The following is an 18,615-nucleotide window of genomic DNA, read 5'->3' on the forward strand; positions in this document are numbered from 1 at the left end:
CGGCCATTTATCTTGCTTTGTTTTCCGCCTGTTTTCTTTTGTTTTTCACAGCTTTTTCCCGTTTTTTCTTATTAAAACTGATGAATAAATACTTTTTGCAGATGCTAAAACAATTTCCAAGTAAAAAAATTATGTATTCAGTGGGCAAGCAGCGGTGAAAGTGGTCAATGCAATATGATGGATTACGGGAATACAAAACCTATACTTTTTCTGAAACATGATACATATGATGCTTAGATGCTGAAATTACCTGATTTTCATAACGAGACCGCTGAAAAAGTTTTGAGGTTTTCAAAATTCAACTTTTTGTGCGAAAATCTCGACTTTTTCACCAAAAAAGTTGAATTTTGGAAACCTCAAAACTTTTTCAGCGGTCTCGTTATGAAAATCAGGTAGTCTCAGCATTTAAGCAGCATATGTATCATGTTTCAGAAAAATTTAAGGATTTGTATTCCCGTAATCCATCATATTACAATGCCCACTTTCACCGCTGCTTGCCCACTGAATACATGATTTTTTTTACTTGGAAATTGTTTTAGCATCTGCAAAAATATTTATTTATCAGTTTTATTAAGAAAAAACGAAAAAAAAATCGATGAAAAACGAAAGAAAACAGGCGGAAAACAAAGCAAGATAAATGGCCGCTGAAACTTGTCGGCCCCTCGGCCATGGCCTAGAAACCACTTTTCCTCGTCCCTCGTGAGGAAAAAGTTGCAGTGAACACGTGCAAAATGACAACAAGATGGAAGAAAAATTAAATTGAAAATCGTATTCATTTTGAAACAAAAAAGTCTATTCTGGGTTCAAAAAGAAATCGAAACGAAAAAATTTCGCAACAAGAATCATAGTTTGTTCTCTTCGCCTTGAAATACACTCTCACATACAGGTGACGCAGAGGTAAACTGTGATCGGAAGGAATGATGGTAACCTGACTATATTGTGTGTCTGTGTCTCTTCTCTTTTTTTTTTTGTCTGCCTGTATATATTTACACAGCGCCAATAGACCCAGATCGAGGAGAGAAATCGTTGTTTTGAGAAGGTTTTTTAACATTCGAAAATATTAGGAATCGCTGTGAAAACTGAGGAATTTTCCTGCAAAATAGGAGTATTTTATTTGAGAAATTGATTTGCGGAAGATCTCTAAAAGTTACATAAAATTGAAAGTTTTGTGGGGAAATTGTTTTAAAACACGCCTATGGTAATACGAGAACATAAAATTCTGAGAATGCGTATTACACAACATATTCGACGCGCAAAATATAACTATATCTCGTAGCGAAAACTACAGTAATCCTTAAATGACTACTGTAGCGATTGTGTCGATTTACGGGCTCGATTCTCGGAAAAAAAAATCATTTTTCAAATTTTGACAGCGATATTCAATTTTTCTTCGTTTTTTCGTATTTCTCAGTCATTTTTGTGCTTATTTTTAATATTTTATTCATTAATAAATTAATTTAATTGAAAAACGTCCAGACGTATTTTTACATTTCCCGTCTATTTCCGTAATAGGCGGTTAATAACGTAGAAATACGTCTGTATGAGTTTACTCATCAAAATGACACGAATATTGGACGTTTTTAAATCAAATTAATTTATTAATAGGTAAAATATTAAAAAATAAACACAAAAATGACAAAGGAATAGGAAAACACGAAGAGAAATTGAGTATCGCTGTCAAAATTCGAAAAACGTGGATTTTTCCAAGAATCGAGCCCGTAAATCGACACATTCGCTACAGTAGTCATTTAAGGATTATTGTAGTTTTCGCTACGAGATACTTTGCGCGCCAAATATGTTGTGAAATACGCATTCTCAGAATTTTATGTTCCCGTAATACCACAATGACCGAATATCATAATAAAAAAATTCAAAAACAATTTCTAGATTTTATATGATTTTTTGAAAATTGAAAAAATCTCAGTTTTCACCTAATTATATTTGAATTACCGCCAATTGAACTCGTTCGTTGGAGCGCGCTTGCATTATTTTCATTAATTAATTTTATTAATTTTCATTATTTCACTGATTTTCTTCATTTTTGAGGTTTTTTTTATCGGGAAATGAAAGAAATATACAAGAAAAATGCAAAATGTTTATTAAAAACTGAAATTAGTATTTCTCGGAGTTTTAGGCATTTTCAGTTACTTTTTAATAAAGATTTTGCATTTTTCTTGTATATTTCTTTCATTTTCCGATTAAAAAACCCCAAAAATGAAGAAAATCAGTGAAATAATGAAAATTAATTCAAATAACTAATGAAAATAATGCAAGCGCGCTCCAACCAACGAGTTCAATTGGCGGTAATTCAAATATAATTAGGTGAAAACTGAGATTTTTTCAATTTTCAAAAAATCATATAACATCTAGACAATTTTTTTGAATTTTTTTATCATGATATTCGGTCATTGTGTCCCCATAGGCATGTTTTAAAGCAATTTCCACCTTTAAATAAAATCGAGAAAAAATGGCGTCAAAAGACATATGTAAAAGCTGTTTCTCTTTGTATATTCACACAGAATATAGCCCGATTTTGGAGGTGAAAAACCGGTTTTTTTGTATTCTTTACGCCACATAAAGTGATATGGAAGAGAAAATCGACATATTTATGTACTTGGAGTACGAGTACATTGGAGAAAAAGGGTGAACTACTGGAAAATCTGGGAAATTTCAGAAAAAAATTCCGAAAAATCTTTTTTGCTGAAAAAAAAATTTGTTCGAAATTTGGGAAATACTGGAAAATTTTCATCAAAATTAAAGCGATTTTTAACGTTTTTGCTTGGGAGATACTATTTGTAATTTTAATGTTTGGTGAGGACAACAGAAATGACCTTCAGCGTACGGAAAACGATTAAAAGACACATTTGAATCGAAAATAGCGTGAAAAACATGAAAATATCGGAAAAATAGCTTTAAAATTGGATTTGAAAGCAAAAAATGTATCAAAAATCGAGAAAAATGCTTGAAAAAGTTGAAAAACTCAAACAAAAAATCAAAAAAGGTTTTTTTAAAAATCTGTGAGTATCGCAACGAAAGCACAACTTGAGGCATGCGCCTTTAAACCAACCGTAACCAAATTCGGAGGCAAAAAAAGATTTCTCGCTGTTTTTTCAGTTTTAAAATCACTTTTCACGTTTCTTTTCGCAGTAATTCGTTTGCAAAACATCTGAAAAAATTTTATTTTATAAGAAATTATATAAAAATCGCTATAAATTGAGTTTTTGCCCCCAAATTCAGCACGGAGCACTTCTCAATTAAATATAATTTTATTTTTTAACATTGAAAGCTTTCATAAAATTGAGCTTTGTTTGTAAATAATCAGTGAAAAAACACAGAAATCTTCAAAAAATAAAGAAAAAGTTTTTAAAAATCTGTGAGTCCCGCAACGAAAATAAAACTTTAGGCATGCGCCTTTAAACCAACCGTAACCAAATTCGGCGGCAAAAATGGATTTCTCGCCGTTTTTTCAGTTTTACAATCACTTTTTAGGTTTCTTTTTGCAGTATTTCGTTTCCCAAACAATTAAAAATCAAATTTTCTTTTCCAGATGGCTCAAACAAAGCCGATTGCCGAGCAAATGGCTGCACTCAACAACTCAGATGACACGTCGTTCGCTGCCGATCGATCGAACAGTCTTCTGAATGCGACGTGCCCGGCGAGAATTCAAAATTCAGTAGATCAACGGAAAATCAATCGATCATTCAATGATTCGCTGTCGTCCGGATATAGTGGAAAATGGCTTCGTCCAAAGCGTGAAGCGCTCAAGATCACTCCATTGGCTCAGATTGACGAGGCGCCGGCAACTAAAAGACATAGCTCGGCGAAGGATAAGGTTTTGATTTAAAAAAAAAACTGAAAAATATGCAAAATCGATTTTTTTTCCAGCACACAGAATACAAAACGCGACTTTGTGATGCGTTCCGCCGTGAAGGATACTGCCCGTACAACGACAATTGCACATATGCTCACGGACAAGATGAGCTGAGAGTTCCGGTGTGTCTGAAGCCTGGAAATCTTTGGAAAATTTTTTTTTCAGAGACGCCGCCAAGAGTATTATTCCCGAGATCCACCACGTGAGCGCCGTGATTCTCGTTCTAGACGAGACGACGTGGATACAACAATCAATCGATCGAGTTCTTCAGCATCGAAGCATCATGATGAGGTGCTGATCGGATGGAAATTCGCTTTTTTGACAAATTTTCGCAGTTTTTTCGCTAAATTTCATTTAAAATATGCTTATTAACACATTATATCACTATTTAGACGAATATCTTGTAGAAATGTTGGGTTTTGTTCGAATTTTCTCTACTTTTTGAGTTGCTTCACGAAGAAATTGTGTTCTCTTTCATTGTACAGAAGAATCTATGTTTTACAAGGGAAAAAAGTAAGATGGTGCAACATTTTCTCGTGAATCGACTCTAAAAGTAGAGAATTATCGAACAAAACCAACATTTCTACAAGATATTCGCCTAAGTACTGATATTATGTGATAATAAATGAAATTTAGCGAGAAAATACTGCGAAAACGCCTTTTCAGACCCAAAACCGCCTAAATTTCTCGAATTTTCAGGGCTAAATCATTTTAAAACTCCAATTTCGCTCAATTTTCCGTGTCGAGACGGTCCGAAGTTGATTTTCTGGAATTATCATCCTTGTTTTGCATCTTTTAGTAGTTTATCTCAAATTTTTCCCGCCTGCAGACAGATTATGTGAGATAAACTACCAAAATGTGCATTAAATTATGATAATTCCAAAAAAAGTCAACTTTCGGCCGATGCGGCACGAAAAATTGCCAAAATTCGAGGTTTTTAGCTAAAATTATCAAAACTTTGGACAAAAATCATCCATTGCGCAGCGAATTTTTGGGGTTATACGTTCAAAATGTTTATTTTAAAATGAAATTTAACGAGAAAATATAATATACTGCGAAAACGGCTTCTCAGACCAAAAATCGCCCAAAACTCGAATTTTCAGGGCTAAATTGGCTAAAAGTCTTCATTTTTGGCAAGTTCTCCGTGTGGCGACGGAAAAAAAGCCAATTTCTGGCAAAATTGAAGATTTTCAGCTAAAATTAACCCTGTTTTTCAAAATTTTGAACAAAAATCGTCAATTTCAGCGAATTTTTGAGGTTTTACGTTGCAAAAATCCTTATTTTTAAGTGAAATTTAGGGAAAATATTACAATATTTTACTTCCAGAATCGGAGACCCAGCAACAACCACGGAAGCTCGAATCGTCGTCAGATTTGTCACAATTTCGAGAGAGGAAACTGCAGATATGGTCCAAGGTTCTAGGAAATCTGGAATTTTTATTAAAAATAAATAAAATAAATTTTCCTTTCAGATGCCGCTTCATTCACGTCGAACAAATGCAACATTTCAATGCGAATGCGACGGTTTACGCGCCACCTTCTTCCGATTGTCCGCCGCCGATTGCCTACTACCATCATCATCCACAACATCAGCAACAATTCCTGCCATTTCCAATGCCATATTTCTTGGCTCCACCGCCGCAAGCTCAACAAGGAGCTCCTTTTCCAGTGCAATATATTCCACAGCAACATGATTTGATGAATAGCCAGCCAATGTATGCACCAATGGCACCGACATACTACTATCAACCAATTAATTCGAATGGCATGCCCATGATGGATGTGACTATTGATCCGAATGCCACGGGCGGTGCGTTTGAAGTGTTCCCCGATGGATTCTTCTCTCAGCCACCACCAACTATTATTTCCTAATTTTGCCGTATTTTCCATATTTTGTTTTGTATATTTATCCACTCACCCCCTCTCTTTGTCCTGTGAATGAACTTGTGCCAAAAAAGCCAAAAATAATTTACTTTTTTTAAAGACATATTAAAACTTGAAAACTTGGAACAATACGGTGCGAAAGCGAAACAGAGACAGAAAAATGAACAAAGAGATCCGTGAAAAGTGAACGATGATTTAGGCTTCTTGTTGGGCGGCGTGGATGAGAGTGATGTTGTCTCCTTTGAGAAGAATTCTGCCGATCTTGTTGCGTCCCTTCGTCTTCATGTTCACCTCCTCGGCTTCGTCGAACACGACATTCATGAACTCGTCGAATCCGATGATGTAGCCCTCGAGACGGTGGGTGACATCCTCGTACAACCAGATTTGGACCCGAGTGCGGTTTTGGAGATATCTGAAATTTGGGAAATTGTTTTCTACTGATTAGTGAAAAAATATTACCTGAAGATGAGGTTCACAGGCTGAACCATCACTTTGTTGAGCTTTCTCGTCGACATTTTTGCGGGATGATCTGTAAAAATCAATATATTTTTTGAAAGACACAAATTTTTAAGATAAATATCAAGAAAACTCGATTTTAGCAGCTATTTAAGCTCAAAAACTACAATTTATGGCTTTAAAACATAATTTTTCACATTTTACATAAATTTCAACGAAAAAAAATGCCAAAAAACTTCAAATTTGAGCAGAAATCGGCTATTTTCTCGACAAAAATAATTTCGAAAATTCGTTCAAAAAAGATGAGTACGCAAGCACCGTGACGCACAGTTGCGGACTTTGTAAACCGTACCCCTGCATAAAAAGGCGGAATTTTGAATTTAATAAAATGCAGTTTAGAACAAAGAAAAGCACGGAGAGAATTGTGATAACTAATTATTTGTATTTAATTTTAAATACTACATAAAACTGAAGATTGGAACGAGTTAAAGCTGGTATTTGCGGTTTATAGCCCCAAAAGTTAAGGCTTGTTAGGCAATTATCGATAAAAACAACGAGAAATTCGTGAAATCGGCAAAAATTTATAGAAAACGTTTGAATTAAATTAAATTTACGCTTTTGCCGCCAACACCTATCGAGACCCTAGTTATAGGGGCGGAGCGTCATGGGAGCGCGCTTGCAACTCGATTTCAAAAAGTTTCGCTGTTTGTACAACATTCTCAGTTGTTCTTAATCAGTTAAATAAGTTTCAAAATTTTCAAAATCATAAAACACAGTTAATGCTAAATTAAAGTCTAAAAAATCAGGTGATAAGGGGTTTGGACGACCAAAAAGCGACCTTCGCTCGAAAATTGATAAACTAACTACACTTTTTCCGGAAAAATGATGGAAAAATCCTGATTTTCTTCGTTGAATCAATTTTTGTTTCATTTTTAACACTTTCACATGAAATATTTCAGTTAAAATGCTCAAGCTAATTGGGTTTCTTATAATTTTGGGTCTCGCAACGGCCGACAAGTGCTCAGATTGTTTGGCTCAGGGGAAACAGTGAGTTGGAAGCTTACAATTCTGAGAATTCGTATTGCGCAGCTTATTTGACGCGCAAAATATGAAATATCACGTAGCGAAAACTACAGTAATTCTTTAAATAAGACTACTGTAGTGCCTATGTCGATTTACTGCCTCAACTTTCTTAATCAAGCTCGTAAATCGACACCAGCTCTACAGTAGTCATAGTTTTCGCTACGAGATATTTTGCGCGTCAAATATGGTGTGCAATACGCATTTTCAGAATTTTATGTTCTCGTAATATACCTTTTTTCAGCTGGTGTGTTACTGTAAATGCATGTGGATTTACGCCATGTGTCACTACAATTACAGTGAGTTTTTTTGAAGAAAAAAAAATTACCCATTTGATCGCCAATTCCATTTTTCAAAAATCAATAAAAAAAAAAAATTTCGGCGATCAGAAACGTTACAGAAAGCCCTAAACTGCCCGGAACTACCAGATAAAGCCCACGCTTACGATGATTCATTTATGAGGAATAAGGTATTGATCACACATTCTGCTGCCTACAATATGGACCCACAAAAGTGTTTTACGTAGGTTCACCTTCTAGATAAACCTTAAAAATCGATACTTTCAGTAGTAAAATGCCTTCGATGAAAGTTTCCAAAACAGTTAATGTCAATTGTGATAGATATGGGCCAAGTGAGTTGTTTTATTAGCCCACGGATTTCTGGCTTCCCTCATAAATTGAAAAGGAAGAGATTGCCGAACTAGACCATTTTGGCTCGGCGCGTTGCGTGTCACGTCGCGGCTCGATTGTAAAACTAAATGTATTGGTCCGTGTGGAGTACACGACTTTCCCTTTCCGGCAGGCGATTGTCAATGGAGCGCGAAAAATTCAATGAGGAAGGCCAGAACCCCGTGTCTGTAGTTTTCTCAAAAAGTGGCAAAAACTCAATAATTGCCAATTTTTGACTGCCAATAAAAATTTCACTAAATTTATTAAATTTATTTTAAGTTTTATTGAAATTTTTTTAAAATTTCCCCACTGGCGCTAAAAAATCCAATTTTCAGAAGCAATGTGCTTCAGCTTCACGGCCATAGATACTGTCCAAAAAGTGATTGCAATGACGTTTAGAGGGACAGAAGGAGCAGCTCAATTGTCTGAAGAAATTTTGGATTTCTTCCAGTAAGTTCGGGAAATGGCAATTTAAAGTTTAATTGGATTTTTGTATTTTTTCTTCTCACGACTACAGTTTTGCACATTTTTATGTTATAAAAAACCAAAAAAAAATTTTTTTGCCTTTTTTCTCAGCTTACCACAAAACAATTTCGACCAAAAATAAATTGAAAAAATTAAAAAATTTTTTGCACGGTTTTCGGACTCAAAAAAAGCTGAATGTTCCTGGAACTATTTGTAAAATTCAAAATTCAAAATTTTCACGAATTCTCTAAAAGGTTCCAGCAAATTCCACAACTTTCTTGAATTTTTCAAAAAAGTTCTTGAGCATTCAACAATTATTTTTGGAATTTTCCAAAGGTTACAGGACGTTCCAATTTTTCAAAAAAATTTCTCGCAAAAAATGTTTTCTCAGAAAATTTGAATTTCCCTCCACATAAAAGATTGTTCTCAAAAAATTTGCAAACACACATTTTCAGCGGAAAAAAGGCGTTCTTCGACTCTGGAAGTGTATTCGAATATTTCTACGATGCCTTCCTATTCCAATGGAATGGAGGTCTTCAACAAGATCTTCGAAAACTCAAATACCAATACCCTGACTATGAAATCTGGGTTACTGGACACTCGATGGGTGGTGCCATCGCCTCAATCGCAGCTTCTTATATTGTGAAAATCGGGATTTTCACCCCGGATAAAATCAAATTAGTGACACTGGGACAGCCAAGAACCGGAGATTATGCGTTTGCCACGTGGCACGACGCAACGTTCCCGTATTCATTCCGTATTGTTCATCATAGAGATATTGCTGCACATATTCCACCAATGGAGGGACAGGACGAGCTTTTCCATCATAGAACTGAAGTTTGGTTAGTGGTTTTGAATTGGTGGTGACCAGGGATGTCGCCAAAAAAATGTTGGACATAATTAAATTCTCCAATCTTCTGAATTTTTTTCCCTCTCCCAACACAGCGGTTTTTGCTACGTGGCCTAGAAAAAAACATAAACTCTGCCAATGATATATCATAAATTGAAATGGAAGAGTTTGCCGAACTAGGCCATATCTGGGGTAGATTTACGGCGCGTTGCGTGTCGCGTCGCGGCTCGATTTTAGTTGTAAAATTAAATGTATTTGTCCGTGTGGAGTACACGACTTTCCCTGTCCGGCAGACGATAGCCAATAGAGCGCAAAAACTGCAATTAGGATGGCCAGAAGCCCGTGACAGAGCGGTTTTCGCTACGTGGCCTAAAAAAAGCATAAACTCGGTCAATTTTTTATCTTTGATGTTCCACGGCGGATGTTTCTGAAACTTGATGAGAATGGTTCTATCGTGGAGATTTATGAGCAACTGCTCCGTATCCATGTTATGATGGTGGCCGAGTTTTTCATATTTCACGGCCAAGTAGTAAAAGCCGCTATGTGCCAACTAAAAAACCAAAAAACCAAAAAACCAAAAAACCAAAAAACCAAAAAACCAAAATAGCCAAAAAAAAAAATCTAAAAACCCAACACGCGGTTCTGGTCTTTCTCATTGAATTTCTCGCGCTCCATTGACAATCGCCTGCCGGACAACGCGTGGGAAAGTCGTGTACTCCACACGGACAAATGCATTTAGTTTTACCATCAAGCCGCGACGCGACACGCAACGCGCCGCAAATCTACCCCAGATATGGCCGAGCCAAAATGGCCTAGTTCGGCAAACTCTTCCATTTCAATTTATGAGGGAAGCCAGAGTTCCGTGCACCCAATTTTTCCAAAAAAACCAAAAAAAATCCATTTTTTTCAACAAAAAAAACCAAAAAAATATATTTTTGCCAAAAAAAAACCAACTTGATCTACTCTAAATTCTGTATTTTCTACAGGTACAACAACAACATGACAATTGGTCAACCCTACCAATTGTGCGCAGAAGCTGATGGCCTCTACTGTAGCAACCGTAACCTCGACTACAGTGGTGAAGATCATGTCTGGTACTTTGGAATCAATTTTGTGGAATGGGGACAAGCCGGATGTCCATAATTCTCAAATTGTTAATTTCTTGCATTTTATCAAAGATTTTGAATGCTTAAAAAACATTTTTGAAGTTTGGAAAAAGGAAAAAAAATTCAGAAAAAAGTACAAAATTTGGATTTGACATATATATTCTTCACCGCCAACTTTATAGTCATATTGACTATATACGCGTACAAAATTTGTTAGTTCTTTTCAGCAGGATTTCACTCATTTTCATCATAACTCACGTCTTCTGGTGTAGAAGAAATTTTTTATTGCTGTATTAAAATTGAAACGGTCTGAAAACATTGAATTTCACTTTGAAACTTCTTGAAAACTTCTTTTAAAAAAAGTTATGACAGCTCAAAAATTGTCTAAAATTAGTTAAAAACAATAGTTTTAGGTCATTTTTTGAGCCGTTATAACTTTTTTTGAAAAAGTTTTCAAGAAGTTTCCTTATGGAATTCGGTGTTTTTAGACAACTTCAAGTCTATTAAAGCAATAAAAACATTCCGACTACACCACTATTCACGAAGAAAAATGAGTATGGTTTCCGTTAATCATTCATCAGTTCTGAGGGGTTTTTTCAATATCCGGCGGTGTTCGTTCATTTATGTTTTAGGAGTTTTTTTTTTAGATTTTCACAGCATTTTCGAAGAATTGTGTTTCCAGATTGATGAGTGAGGCAAATAATCTGAAAACTTATTCAACTGAAATTGCGAATTTAATCAATAAATTGGATATAACTGATGTTTTGACAAGGGATCAGATGATTGGACAAGGATTTGAAGAAGTTACTGCGTACTCTTATAAAGTTGGAAGGTTTGCGCTATGAGAGATTTTTTTTCGGAAATTTCGCTGTTTGAATTTCAGAGGTTTAGGGCAGGGGTGTACGGAAAATTTGCAGGATTTGCCGGCAGATTGCCGGAATTGAAATTTCTGGCAAATCGGCAAATTATTGAAATTGAAAAATAATTTTGGCTCTTTTTGAGCACCAAAAAATATCCACGGAAAATTTGTTACACTTGCCGTGCTCGGCAAATATTTAAAAAACCGATTTTTGCCGAATTTGGCGAGCTCGGCAGTTTCAAAATTTGCCGCACACCCAAGGTTTAGGGCAATTTTAATTTTTTTTTTTAAATTCAGATTAACAATGGCTATGGACCACGCGTCTTTGTGCACAAATAACCGTTGTTGCCGTGGTTTTTGCTTTAGTATTAAACGGATTTTAAAACATTACGGAGAATGTTATCACCTGGATTGTATGGAGTGCCATCGATTTAATATGGTTGTATTTGAACATTCCGTATTTTGTGGTGATAGCCGAACTTGTAAGATACCTGGATGCTTGTCAATTGCCAGAGCAAATGGAAGGATTTCTGATACTGCTGGTGAGATATCTCGGCATTTGGCTCTAGCTTCTTGCCCAAGTTTGGCCCAAAAAGTATTAACATGGGTTAGAAGCTGGCTGAACTTGGGCAAAAGTTAGGCAAAATTTTGGCGAAACTTGGATTCAGGATCTACCAAAGTTTAAGCAAAGTTCTCACCCAACTCTTGCCAAACTTTGGCCAAAACTTTTCTTGTTTTGTTTCAAACTTGGGTAAACGTTTGGTAAAGCCTGAACCCAAGTTTCGCCGAGGTCTTGCCTAACTCTTGCCCAAGTTTAGCCAGCTTCTAACCCATGTTAATATTTTTGTGCCAAACTTGGGCAAGAAGCTAGAGCCAAATGTCAAGATACACGGGGAGCCAGAATGTCTTATTTCGATTTGATCTTCAAAAAATGCGTGAGAAGAGACGCAGACTTCTCATTTTATTTCGCATTGTTAAGAGCGTGCTGACGTCACAATTTTTCTGGGAAAATATTCCCGCATGTTTTGTAGATCAAACTGTAATGAGACAGCCTGACACCACCTTTGAAATTAAAAATGATGAGATATTTTTCAGTGGAGCCCTGCACTTCTACTCAATAAACTGCTAATATTTAATTATTTTATAAATTATTTTTGTAAATATCATCATTTTTAAAACACTCCTACATATGGTAGCACAATTACCAAATATTATAGTAAAACTTTTTTTTTTTGAAAATTGGAAAAATTGTATTTTCCATTGAGCATAGATCCATTGATTTATTCATTTTTTGCACGTGGTGTCAGAATGTCCCATTTCGTTGTGATCTACAAAAAATGCGGAGACGAGGCACAGATTTCTCAATTGATTTCGCATGGTTAAGAACGTGCTGACGTCACATTTTTTGGGGGAAAAATTCCCGCATTTTTTGCAGATCAAACCGTTATGGGACAACCTGACACCACGTGTTTTTGCCGAATTTGCCGCACATATCAAAAATTTGACAACACAATTTTGACCAAAACTATTGATTTTGTCCCCAAAAAATTAGTAAAATGACACAAAATTGAGAAATTTTGATGTTTAAGCAGACATACTACACGGAACTTTTTCAGAAACCAGATGTTTAATAAGAAATTCAGTAGCTTTGGTGCTCCAAAAAACATTAAAAAATATAACATTTTTGGGAGATTCCACGGCAAATTTGCCGTGCTCGGCACATTTTAAGATTTGTTGGAAAAATTTTAAACACTTTTATTCTAAAAAAAAAGAGGGAAACTATTAATTTATACGTGAAAAAACAAAATTTTTTTTTCTGAAACCATGAAAAATCGACATTTTTTCGAGAAATTTGATTTTCGCGTGAAGCACCAAATGTTCCCCCACGTGGCAAAACTCTACATCTCCCATATCAATCAGTTTTCAATTATTTTCGTATATTATTAGACGACTCAAAAGTGTACAAGTATGGATACAATCAGAAGAGATGAAACTTCCCGCGGTGAGCACTCGAGCTCCTCAAGTTTCCGCAGCAATCTCAGCTCAAATTCGGACTCCATTCAGCAGTAAGTAGTTCTCTATTTCACCAAACAAAAACTTGGCGAAAAACAATTCAAAATTGTCTGGGTTCTGCTATGTATGCTTTTAGATCTTCTTTTGCAGATTTCTAGACCCCTGAGGTAGGCACGCACAGTAGGCAGAGTAGGCGTGTAGGTAGGCGAATAGGTAGGCACGCAGGTAGTCGATTTTGCCCAGAGAGTTTCGGTAGTTTTTTGATTTTCAAAAAAAAGTTTGAAAATCACAAAAACCGAAAATTTTTGGGTAGACTTGAAATAGACTCTAGGTAGGCATGAGTTCAACTCTCCACCACGGAAAAATTTTTTGCGAAAGTATGCATTTGTGAAGAATAACAACTGCTACAGCATCTTTACCTATTACGAGTTCCTCGAATTCCTGCTTACATTTAAGATCACTCATTGGAAGTTGACTGGAAAAAAGGAGCCGAATTGTATTGAGAAGTGGGATGAGCTGAAGCAATGGAAATGAGATCTTAAAGAGTTTTTTGTAATGTGAAACTATTACTATTATTCACTGCGTTTATTTGAACGTGAAAAATGAGAATAAAGATGAAAAAATCAAAATGATATCATGGTTGTTCCTAGTTCATTCAGAATCTTCGAGCTCAAAAAACTGAGTGATCTATATATTGATTTTGCCCGCTATTAGTTTCCTAATGAACTTACCATCTAGAATCTTTCTTCCGTCTGCTAAAAGCACCAGACCAGACCACGGCGTGTAAATTGGTACCTCTGGCCTAGAAAAAAGCTTGGAAAACAAATGTACGCAATTATGAAAATGCGGGTGATGTTTGCGGACTTGACTACCGTAGTCCACATAAATTTTAGCAATTAATACTTCCCGGTTTCGTTTTATATGAAAATATTGTTGAATTTAAGCAAAAAAATGCATTAGTTTCATAAAAAAGAATAAAAGAAACACTAAAATTATATGAAGTTCAAATACAAAAAATATGAACTACGCATTGAACGAAACAAAGCAGTTTGAAGCTGCATTAAGGAACGGCGCTTTTACGTGTAAACTTGTGACGGCGGGTATACATTTTATGTACTTAAATTGTTCAAAAACCTTCATTTAGTCAATTGGTGAAGTTTCAAAAACTTTGTGAATCTAGTTTTTGAAAAAATTTAAAATTTGTGGCAATTTTACCGATTTTTCGTGAATTTCCGAGATAAAATTGAAAAATTCAATATGAACTTGTGACGGTGGGTATGGATTTTATGCACATAATTTGTTTGAAATAGTCTACCGAGTAAACTGGTAAAGTTTTAAAAACTTTGTGGATCTAGTTTTTGAAACAAGTTCAAAAAGTGCCAATTTTGCCGAATTTTAGTGGTATTCGGAAAATAGAAAAATTCAATATGAACTTGTGACGGTGGGTATGAATTTTTTGCACATAATTTGATTATAATAGTCTACTCAGTAAACTGGTGAAATTTCAGAAAATTTGTGGATCTAGTTTTTGAAAAAAATTCAAAAATGTGCAAGTTTTGACGCATTTTCCTAATAATTGCCTAACAAATCGAATTTCCACCTTTATTTAGGAAAATAATCGTTTTTAAATGTGATTTATTCATTTTAAAAACAATTTTTTGTATATTTTTGTAGTTCTGATCCATTATGATGTCTCATTCATCGATTTTCAATGGCATTAAAAATTTAAATTCAAATTTCGCGCGCTTTGCCGCGGCCATAGCCTAGGATTCTCACTTTTCACTTTTCGCTAGGCCAGATGCACCAATTTACACGCCGTGAGACACTTTCGATCTATCAGCTGAGTTTAAATAGTATTTGCCTGTCCACTTTCAATGTGAAAAAAACTTCTGTTGGTGAATTTCCTACAGGTCGGTGTTCTGCTATTTCTGTTCTCCAGACGTCTTTATCTAGTTTCAGTTTTGTGAGATCACTATTTTTTAAATGTTTTTTTTTACAAAACTCTAGAACTGATGGTTGCTACAAACTGTTGCTCACTATTTTTCTACACGATGAAACATGTTTCTAAACTCATTCTAAACCAAAAACTTTTCCATAATTTTAACTTAGGCGTGTAGGCAAAGGCTGCAGGGAAAAACGAAAAAGCGAACAAAATTGATTATTTCAAAAACGAAAATGATAATTTTTTGGGCGAAAAAAGTGAAAAAAAACGGGAACACGGGAAACATTTTTTGTTTTATTTTGTTTTTTACAACGAACAATCTACAGTCCTGATAGGCAGAGTAGGCGTGTAGGTACGTAGGCACATAGGTAGCCGCATAGGTACTTATCTATTTGTTCTGTACAAAAACAAATTTAATTTAATTCCAGACAATCCTCCGATTCAAGTTCTCAGAGATCCACGTACACTGAGGTTGTTGGAACTGGACCACTCGATGCTGTGCAAGATAATTCCACTGAGATGCTTTATTCGAGAAGAAGTGCAGAGGATTTGCGTAGTGAGCAATCGAGCAAAACGAGCTCAAGCACTGTCAGCTGCACCAGCTTAGGATCAAGCAACATCAGCTCCAGCAGCAGACAACCAAGCAACGGCAGCTTCAGAAGTTCAGGATCGAGCAATGGCAGCTCGAGCAGCAGCCGACGATCAAGCAATGGAAGCTCCAGCAGTTCGGGATCTACAAGTGACAACTCGAGCAGCAACATCAGCTCCAGCAGCAGACGATCAAGCAATGGCAGCTCCAGAAGCTCCAGCTCGAGCAGTGTCGGCTCGATGAGCTCAATTGCAAGCAATGTCGGAAGTATTGACTCATTCAGTGACGGCTCAGTCAATTCGAATTCCAATCAGCAGTAAGTAGTTCTCTATTTCACCGAACGATTTTGCCAATTTTTTTTTGATCTATCGCAGCCACTTTTTTCTATCGCAGCCACTTTTTCAGACTTCTAGATCCCCTGAGGTAGGCACGCAAAGTCCTGATGGGTAGAGTAGGCGTGTAGGTACGTGAATAGTAAGGAGGTAGGCGCATAGGTAGGCATGCAGGCAGGCAAGAGATGGCAGGATTACCAGCTTGTGATTTTCCTATGAAAATATTAATTTCAATTTCAGACTCGTCCCAAATCCAGAGATCATTCTTGCGGATCCTCGTGCTCTGAGAGCCTGCATGACGTACCAGATTCTCCAGCAAATGACTAGTTTTGATGCCTACACTGAAATGTGTGAATCGCTTGGGACGGATTTCATGGAATACCGCCGGTTCGACTACTGATATTGTGGATTGGCCAATGGGACTCTCAATATGTTCTTAAGAAGCTTCACCCAATTGATAGGTAAGATTTGATAGCATTTGATAGCATTTTCACGGTGCGGAAATTTGCAAATTGTGAATTTTAGTTGTCAATATTTATCAGAAAATCTAGCAGATGTCTAGGTTGACACTAGGTAGGCACGTAGGCATGGTGAGGATAGGCAGGTGGGAACGTCCAATTTTAGAAATAACTTTTAAATTTAAGTGAATCCGTGCCGTGATACTTTCTATTTTTTTGTGAGCACACAGTATTTTTTTCAGACTAAGTGCCTGTGGAGTGTCTCAAACTTTCAAGTCGATCATTGACGCGCAGTGCTCCAATATGACGGACTGTGCCGTGGTGTTGAGTAAAGGATTTGTGGAATTGATTATAAACGAAGCCTGGGTGAATTATCGAGAGTGGATCGACGAATCTTTTCAAGCCGGATGCCGTTTGAAGTACGAAGATCGAGAAATCATTCTACCGAACAAAACACCACTGGAGGTTGCTATGAAGGATTTATCAACGTTTATGCATGGTCGAGAGTTGAGCCTGGATAGTTTTATGGTGACCACCTGGGAAGAAGACATGGATTTATACGATCCTCTCATCTCTCTCCTTCATCAAATTGGAAGTGTTCCAGCCAAATATGTGATTATCGAAGGAGCAACTTCCGAGAAGACAGCCCAAATCCTCCAACATTTTGAGGCTGGAGTTTTGAAAAAGTTGCGAATCAGAGCTGATGTGGCCGATGCAGCTTCCATCCAACCTCTGGTGGCGCTCGATCAATGGAAATCAGTGGACAAACTTCATTTGACCTGTCACGCCAAACAATTCCAGTTCTTCGTCAAGCATCTCAAGCATCTCAAGGCAATGAAAGTCGACTTTTTTGGACACAATTTATCGAAGGGAGATATGATGAAATTTCGCGATGTAAGTTTCTTTAGAGTTTTCAATTGACCTATTCAAGTTTTCAGGAAGTTATCGTGAAATCGAGCCGTTTCAAAGTCTACAAGTTCAAGCGAGTTCACTACAGTTCGAAAGAGTTGCTGCAAGTGCTATGTCCGATGGAGTCTCCAATCGATTCATTTGGCAAGATCGACATTGAAACCGACAACGCTACATTTTCCATCGAGTTCGACGACGATTGGTTCCAGATCAAGAAATCTCTGGAATGATCTTTTGACTTGAACCTGTGATTTGTGAATGAAGGATTAGAACTCGAATTCTCTCAAATTTGAATATTCGTTTTTCCGTCAATAAAAAAACATGGGAAAGAATTGTAATGAGAAGTGGTTCATGTACGAATTCGGGGCTCAACCAGGTTATGCTTTGTGTTCGGCAGGGCGCATTTACACTGATTTGATTTTCAGCTAGAAGTTTCAACTTTCTGAAATTTAATTTCTGACAATTTACCAATTTGCCGGAAATTTCAATTCTGACAATTTGCCAATTTGCCGGAAATTTCAATTCCGGCAATTTGCCGATTTGCCGGAAAATTTCAATTCCGGCGATTTGCCGACTTGCCGAAAATTTAAATTAATTTAGAAAGTTGAACAAAATTCAAGTCCGGCAATTTGCCGATTTGCCGGAAATTTCCATTAATTTAGAAAGTTCAAAAAAATTCATGTCCGGCAATTTACCAATTTACCGGAAATTTCAAATCCGGCAATTTGCCAATTCTCCGCATATTTCAATTCCTGCAATTTGCCAATTTGCCGGAAATTTCAATTCCGGCAATTTGCCGATTTGCCGGAAATTTTCAATTCCGGCGATTTGCCGACTTGCCGAAAATTTAAATTAATTTAGAAAGTTGAACAAAATTCAAGTCCGGCAATTTGCCGATTTGCCGGAAATTTCCATTAATTTAGAAAGTTCAAGAAAATTCATGTCCGGCAATTTACCAATTTACCGGAAATTTCAAATCCGGCAATTTGCCAATTCTCCGCATATTTCAATTCCTGCAATTTGCCAATTTGCCGGAAATTTCAATTCCGGCAATTTGCCGATTTGCCGGAAATTCAAATTCCGGCAATTTGCCGATTTGCCGGAAAATTTCAATTCCGGCAATTTTCCAATTTG

The 18,615-nt window shown here is 36.4% G+C and overlaps 5 protein-coding genes across 9 annotated transcripts; 4 read left to right on the forward strand and 1 right to left on the reverse strand.

Moving 5' to 3' along the window:
• Positions 1-3,547: 3,547 nt before the first annotated feature.
• On the forward strand, positions 3,548-5,850 carry pie-1 (Pharynx and intestine in excess protein 1; the record flags this gene model as incomplete). 2 transcript variants are annotated; one of them, NM_001268237.2, is made up of 5 exons in its annotated part: positions 3,548-3,832; positions 3,886-3,993; positions 4,037-4,162; positions 5,198-5,286; positions 5,343-5,850. In NM_001268237.2, the coding sequence occupies 5 exons, from the start codon at positions 3,548-3,550 to the stop codon at positions 5,740-5,742; spliced, it is 1,008 nt and encodes a 335-aa protein (NP_001255166.1). The 2 variants fall into 2 exon arrangements, with proteins under 2 accessions (NP_001255166.1, NP_001255167.1); NM_001268238.3 differs by lacking the exons at positions 3,548-3,832; positions 3,886-3,993; positions 4,037-4,162; positions 5,198-5,286 and having other exon boundaries at positions 5,368-5,742.
• snr-6 (putative small nuclear ribonucleoprotein E) lies at positions 5,827-6,284 on the reverse strand. The gene is made up of 2 exons (NM_067219.4): positions 6,214-6,284; positions 5,827-6,166 (listed from the first exon to the last, which is right to left on the reverse strand). Exons 1-2 carry the CDS (start codon positions 6,267-6,269, stop codon positions 5,950-5,952), a joined length of 273 nt encoding a protein of 90 aa, NP_499620.1. The 5' UTR covers positions 6,270-6,284; the 3' UTR covers positions 5,827-5,949.
• Positions 6,285-7,163: 879 nt separating this feature from the next.
• Y49E10.16 (Fungal lipase-type domain-containing protein) lies at positions 7,164-10,521 on the forward strand (the record flags this gene model as incomplete). 2 transcript variants are annotated; one of them, NM_001268239.3, is made up of 7 exons in its annotated part: positions 7,164-7,257; positions 7,535-7,589; positions 7,691-7,812; positions 7,857-7,921; positions 8,294-8,408; positions 8,879-9,265; positions 10,260-10,521. In NM_001268239.3, the coding sequence occupies 7 exons, from the start codon at positions 7,175-7,177 to the stop codon at positions 10,414-10,416; spliced, it is 984 nt and encodes a 327-aa protein (NP_001255168.1). In that variant the 3' UTR covers positions 10,417-10,521. The 2 variants fall into 2 exon arrangements, with proteins under 2 accessions (NP_001255168.1, NP_001255169.1); NM_001268240.4 differs by lacking the exons at positions 7,164-7,257; positions 7,535-7,589; positions 7,691-7,812; positions 7,857-7,921 and having other exon boundaries at positions 8,299-8,408; positions 10,260-10,508.
• Positions 10,522-11,058: 537 nt separating this feature from the next.
• Y49E10.27 (TAZ-type domain-containing protein) lies at positions 11,059-12,466 on the forward strand. The gene is made up of 3 exons (NM_001027726.3): positions 11,059-11,211; positions 11,536-11,780; positions 12,334-12,466. Exons 1-3 carry the CDS (start codon positions 11,066-11,068, stop codon positions 12,357-12,359), a joined length of 417 nt encoding a protein of 138 aa, NP_001022897.2. The 5' UTR covers positions 11,059-11,065; the 3' UTR covers positions 12,360-12,466.
• A 703-nt stretch (positions 12,467-13,169) lies between these two features.
• On the forward strand, positions 13,170-17,713 carry fbxa-218 (FTH domain-containing protein). Of its 3 annotated transcripts, NR_167471.1 has the most exons (5): positions 13,207-13,304; positions 15,622-16,098; positions 16,355-16,575; positions 16,815-17,466; positions 17,511-17,713. NR_167471.1 is itself a non-coding variant. In NM_001379953.2 (2 exons), the coding sequence occupies exons 1-2, from the start codon at positions 13,207-13,209 to the stop codon at positions 13,724-13,726; spliced, it is 117 nt and encodes a 38-aa protein (NP_001366930.1). In that variant the 5' UTR covers positions 13,170-13,206; the 3' UTR covers positions 13,727-13,881. The 3 variants fall into 3 exon arrangements, 1 of the variants encoding a protein (NP_001366930.1); NR_052802.1 differs by lacking the exon at positions 13,207-13,304 and having other exon boundaries at positions 15,713-16,098; positions 17,511-17,711; NM_001379953.2 differs by lacking the exons at positions 15,622-16,098; positions 16,355-16,575; positions 16,815-17,466; positions 17,511-17,713 and adding an exon at positions 13,708-13,881 and having other exon boundaries at positions 13,170-13,304.
• Positions 17,714-18,615: the final 902 nt, after the last annotated feature.

This window comes from Caenorhabditis elegans, chromosome III (genome assembly GCF_000002985.6).
Source record: "Caenorhabditis elegans chromosome III".
NCBI lineage: Eukaryota > Metazoa > Nematoda > Chromadorea > Rhabditida > Rhabditidae > Caenorhabditis > Caenorhabditis elegans.